Source organism: Lissotriton vulgaris, chromosome 5 (genome assembly GCF_964263255.1).
Source record: "Lissotriton vulgaris chromosome 5, aLisVul1.2, whole genome shotgun sequence".
Taxonomy (NCBI): Eukaryota; Metazoa; Chordata; class Amphibia; order Caudata; family Salamandridae; genus Lissotriton; species Lissotriton vulgaris.
The window spans coordinates 1,054,925,200-1,054,931,199 of record NC_141693.1 but is presented as its reverse complement, the minus strand read 5'-3'; the positions used below and the strand labels follow the sequence as shown (position 1 = coordinate 1,054,931,199).

The window sequence follows — 6,000 nt, the reverse complement described above, 5'->3', positions numbered from 1 at the left end:
ATGCAGCAGACACAGCACTCCAGTCCAAATACCTGTGATAGAAGGCAGATAAAAGTATGCAACAATAAAAAACATAAAGAAGTTTGATAGGGGCAGGAGCACAAGCCAGAAAGGGAGGCACCAGCATTGCAACACACACCTCAAAGAAAAAAAAGAAAAGCCTGATAAAATCACAAATAAGTGGCAATTATATTGTAAATAAATCATAACACTCGACAGCAACGAACCACCGGGATCCTGTAGCACATTTCTAGAATAGCCATTCACTTATCCCTGTGGTACTTGGCGGAGGGTCTAATTGCCTTGTTTTCACTGGGTAGAAATGGAGCACATTTGAAAGGCATCTGCTCAGTTTGAAGTCATTCTTCGCTCCAATGGAACAATTTCTGCCTGTTAACATAGGTTTGCATATGTAAATGGCTTTGTTTATCTGACAGACAATCTTCTCCTCTGCTTGATATAGGTACTTCTCTTATGAGGTGTTCTCCAATGCCTTGGGTATTTTCATACTGTTGGGACGGAAAAGTCCTCTGCAGGGTAATGGACGTGCACCCCTGCCCTGATGCCCAACTGTACTGTTGTCTAGATCCCCTATGCTGATTTTTGTTGTCATAGATAAACGTGGATCATGTGTGTGCAACTTGACATGGGCCTGTCTCATTGATTGCAGTTCTGTTGGATTGGGAAGGGTAATCAAAGTGCTACCTTCATAGTGGTGGAAGGTCACTACCTTCACCAGGAGTTTAGCAGCACAAGTGCAGTGGTAGCAGCATACTGGGTACTGATCAGTAGGAGTGAACAGGTCCTTTTTAACCTGTGTCATTGGAATGAGGCCTACAGCCTCACTCATTTTTTAAGGTTCTACAGCTGTGTTCTTAACTCACAGTTGACTTACATCAGTTAGATGTTAAGTACTGTGCAGTGCAAGAGGGGTGTCTCTGCACTGGTTGTATGTGTGCCTGAGAAGGGTGCAGCACAGGGATAGAGCAGTGCTGTGCGTGCATGGTGAGTGCATGTACTGGGTGTATATGTACCTGTGAGTAGTACAGCACATGAAAGATGTAGTGCTATGCACTGTGTGCATGTACTAGGTGTAAGTGTACCTGCAAGGAGTACAGTACATGATGGTTGCAGTACTGTGCAGAGCATGGATGGTGATTGTGTACTGTAGCTAGAGGGGTGCCTGCAAGAGGCACAATAAAGAAAGGCTACAGTACTGAGCAGTGTGCACTGAGTGAATGTGTGCCTGTGGTGGTACAATACAATACAATATGGTAACACTGGTGGGCAGTGTGTGTGCTGACTACATACACTGATTGCAAGTGTGCCTGTAATGGTACATTACTTGGAGGACCCTGGCTTCTATTTTTGGTGGCCCAGGTCTGCCTTGTAAAGATATGAAGAGGTAGATATTAGCTGGTTGGGACACACTAGAGGAGGGAGAGTGAGACTCCCCATTGTACACTTCAAAGGTTGCTCTTTGATTTAGTGAGTGATCACAAGGACTGGATCTAGACATATCTCAGTAAGGAGATGGGTGGGGCTGATAAGGGAATCATATAGCGTCAGACAGGGAGCCCAAGATCAACCTTTTGATGAAAATATCAATGTGGCTGACATCCAGATGTGAGCTGTAGTCAGTCCTATGGCCTGTGTTGTGGGACTATCAGCGTCAGAGTCTCTCCTGTTGTGACAGACAGATTTTAAGACGAACAGGGTGAGAAGTATGTACTGCAAAAGAACCAGAATCCCAACATAAAACGTCAAAGACCCAGGCCCTGAATCACATTTGGTGTCTGGAAATAGACTATAAGAAAAGGAGGTTGAAACCCGAAAAAATGTCATCTGCCAAATTGACCATGGGAGTAGCTCTGCACGACTTCTGCTTGTGACCTGGACTGGGGGCCAAGACCAGGGTGCCCTGTGAGGAAGAGGAGATGGTTGTAGAGAGCGAAGTACAGTGGAAAGCCCTGTCAAGTGGCCTCCCGTTGAGAGGTGTGAGGAGATCACCGATCGGGTTGTTGCCCATGTGCAGGTCAGATTTTGCGACCCCATATGCCAGGAGACTGCCGCTGTGAAGATAACCCTGTAAAATGATTGCTGTGCGGTAGCGTGGAAACTTACTCTGCAGGAAGACCACAGAAATTCCTCTGATCACGGCCGGAGAACGACTGCGTGGCTAAGGAGACGGCCTGCGCTTGCCAAGCACTATGGCTAAGTCCGCGTGCTGCTGACACACCAGAGCAGGACCAGAATTTTTGAGTGCCTGTCGCTAGAACACCTTCAAGGCATGGCATGCGTCCTCCCTTCTGTACCGAATAAGACTTGTTACAGGACTACTGAGCTGGAAGGGGGGGGGGGCGGAGGGTGAGGGACTAGCTGCTGAAGGTGCTGCAGCGCTGACCCTTTTGACTGTATTAGAATGGAATCTTCAGATAAGGCATCTAGGGCCCGATGTAGGTAAATCTACATTTACCACTTCATAAATACCGAATCATACCGAATCGGTATTTATGAAGTGGTAAATTAGAGGGGGGGAGATGTAGGTATTTCAGATTCGGTAAATACCGAATCTGTAAGATTCGGTATTTACCGATTCTGTAAATACCGATTCGGTATCCCCCATTGCTTCCTATGGGCCTTGAAGCCCATAGGAATCAATGGGCATTACCGAATCGGTAATTACCGATTCAGTAATTACCGATTTGTGCAAGGGTGCAGGGGGTGTCACTTTGACACCCTCTAGCACCCCCAACACAGGCATGTGAGCCATGTGGCACACAGACATGCCCTAAGGGCATGTCTGTCTGTCACATGGCATAGGTGTGCATGCACACATGTGCATGCACACCTGGATTCGGTATTTTAACACCCAATTGGATTGGGTGTTAAAATACCGAATCTGAAGGGCCTGTGGGACTGAAAGTAGTCCCACCTACATCCCAAATTTAAAAAAATCGGTAAAATTACCGATTCGGTATTTTTGCGATTCGGTAATTTTACCGAATCGGTAAAATACCGAATCGGACAAAAAAAGGTCCCCTACATCTCAGTAGGCCAAATACCGGTCGGAAACGGCCGAAATCGGCCGTTTCCGACCGGTATTTGGTACCTACATCGGGCCCTATCGGGAAATACCTACATCTCCCCCCCTCTAATTTACCACTTCATAAATACCGATTCGGTATGATTCGGTATTTATGAAGTGGTAAATGTAGATTTACCTACATCGGGCCCTTAGTGACAATTCCCTGGATGCAGCCACCAGTGAATGGGGAATAACCCCAAACACATTGTGAGGAACGAGCAGGACAGGGACTTACCAATAAAACATCAGAGTACCGACCTCAAGAAGGAAATGTGTGGTCTGTGAATGTCAGGTCCAGGGACATTGAGTAAAATGCCTCAACCTCCACAGTGGGTCCAGCAACCCCGGTGTGCCCCGTCACCCATAGAAAGGAGTTCTAACATACTGTTCGGGAGAATGTCAAAGTGTCCATACTTTATGAATTCAGGAGCAACGCAGACATCCTGGGTCTAAGGCCACTGTTGTTACTGGTGCGAAGACAGCAAGAATAGAGTGTGGTGATGAGTGAGAGGAGTGTTAAATTACAGAGGCAGAAAGAAAGAAGAGAAGGTGGAGAGATGAGGTAGCAAACAAGGAGTGCTGAAAATTGTGAGATTAGATTGCGAGATGGAAGTGAAGTAGAAATGAGGTAGTGAGATGTTCGGTACAGAAATGAGGTAGCAAGAGAAATGGGAGACATAAGAGGATGCTAGAAAGAGGTGACAGAGAAATTTAAATATACAAAAAAGGTGTGTTTAAGAAAGATGAGTTTGAAAGAGGTGAAGGTAGAGGGGAGGAAAGATACAGAGAGGGGAGATGAAAACAGAGCAGTGAGTTTCTGAGAGAGGAATTATATCGAGAGACAGTGATGGTGGTAGAGATTTAGCGATGTAGAGATGAGAGAAAGGGGGAAAAAGAGGGTATCGAGAGATGCAGAACACAAAGGTGAGATAGTGAGAGTTGAGATAGAAGGACTACGTACATAGAATTGTAGATGGATGGAGAAAGAGAGGAGGTTAAAGACATGAAGAGAGAGAGAGAGAGAGAGAGAGAGAGAGAGAGAGAGAGAGAGAGAGAGAGAAAGAGAAAAAGAAAGAGAGACAGAAAGACTTTCATAAAATTGCCACCACCTGCCTATGAGCGAGGGCGATGGCTAGGCATGCCCAGGTGTTAGATTTACAAAATGATTGTTTTTCACACTCAAAATTATATATTATCGAGAAGCCCCTGAAAGATGGGGAGGCTGTGCAATTGCCCACTCAACCCGCGCCTTATAACTGCTCTGTGGCTGCAGCATTCGGTACAACAGCCTCCCCACACTGCACCCCGGAAAGGCATCCAGCGCACTGCAGTGGAGCTCATCAAGGGAAGGGTTAACTCCATTACAGGGCAAGCAGTCAGATTCATACGGTGCAGCTCTTTCATAATGTATTAACCAATAATAAATGCTCAACAATAACTTGCAAATTATTTTAATAAATTACATACAATTACTTTTAAATTACATGTACTGCAATTGGCCTTGGAGGCTAAGTATTAGTTGAACTTTTCTGTCAGCGTTCTTTGCAACTGATGTCACACTCCAAGTGACGTCATGGGTCATCTTGCTTTAAAGTCCGCCTAACTAAAGTATTTATGCGTGCACTATCCGTATTAGAAGGATCACAGTACTGCACAGAGCACTGTCAATAGACAGTCCATCCGCCTCCTTACCAGAAATGTACTTCATACATTAGGCAGGTCCGGACTGGGAACCACAACCGGCCCTGGCAAAGTGCTCGGCCGGCCTGCAAAAACGGCCCTGTAACAAAAACGGCCCAAAACCAGCCCCCACCCATGCGGCGCCCCGGGATTTGCCCGTTGCCTGCTATGGCCAGTCCGGCCCTGACACTGGGTTACGAATCTTCTAGAAGAACAATGAGCTTCAGGAAGCGGCTGCCGCAGGTTGGCGTAGCCAGCTGTCGCTTGATACCAGCATTCTGATCTGTATTGGTCTCACTGGGTGGTTTTGCTACATAATCTCTGATCTCATGGAAAACAATTGTATCTAAAAGCAAAGTGCCTCAACTCAGGTTACCCTTACAGACTTGCCAACTCATACGGTGCCACTGTGTGTCACACGATTTCAGCTCCCTTCACACAGTCACACGAAATCACATCTTGGCAGAGAAAACGAGCTGAAAACGACTACAACTAGTGGAATTCCAGCTCGTTTTCGGAGGTAATAAGCAGCCGAAGTCCATAAAAAGTGTGCGAACGCCCCAGGGCATCTCGACAGCCTAGATGACCACTTTCTGAGGCAAATTCTATGATTCAGCAATGTAATCTTTGAATTTTAAATTTACAAACTACACTATGCTACACCACAGCAATGTAATTTTTTCATTTACAAACTTCATTAATTTCAAGGCTAATATTCATCCTTTGGTCATTGGGTTCTCCTGATGTCAGCAGCAGCCTCTTTGTCCGCCGCAATCAGCAGCCTTTGATGTGGTATTTTTCGTTTTTAGTTGTTGTAACAGTTTAAACGGATCAATTGTTATCTCCTGTAAAAAAAAAAAAAGCAAGACACGTTACAAATCCAAGAAATGCGAGTTTCTCATTCCGTTCGTCAGATGGACCAACAATTAAAGGTAAAGTACACTTGAAAAGTATTTGACAGCGCTGGTGCTTGGGGTAGGCGTGTGAGTGCAGCTGGGACTGGGCTTTTTGCACTTGAGTAATTTTTGAAAAAATCATTAAATCATCCAACAAAACAGTATGTTTTTTTCAATGTGTAAATCTAGTGTCCCAATGTACAGATACCAAAATGAGATTGATGGCTGGGACTGTCCACACACTTTCTAGTAAGACTCAGTCGATCTTCAGGATTTCCACAATAAATATATGTATGAAGCAAATTTACATATAATTAATTTGATTATGTGATATCT

At 45.2% G+C, this 6,000-nt stretch overlaps 1 protein-coding gene across 1 annotated transcript in view; it reads right to left on the bottom strand.

The window, feature by feature from the left end:
- Positions 1 to 4,523: 4,523 nt before the first annotated feature.
- Positions 4,524 to 6,000, bottom strand: part of AS3MT (arsenite methyltransferase) — a 230,273-nt gene continuing 228,796 nt past the window's right edge. Inside the window, exon 11 of the mRNA XM_086922705.1 lies at positions 4,524 to 5,613. Within this exon, the coding sequence (XP_086778831.1) occupies positions 5,515 to 5,613 (99 nt within the window). The 3' untranslated portion in view covers positions 4,524 to 5,514. The remainder of the gene's footprint in view (positions 5,614 to 6,000) is intronic.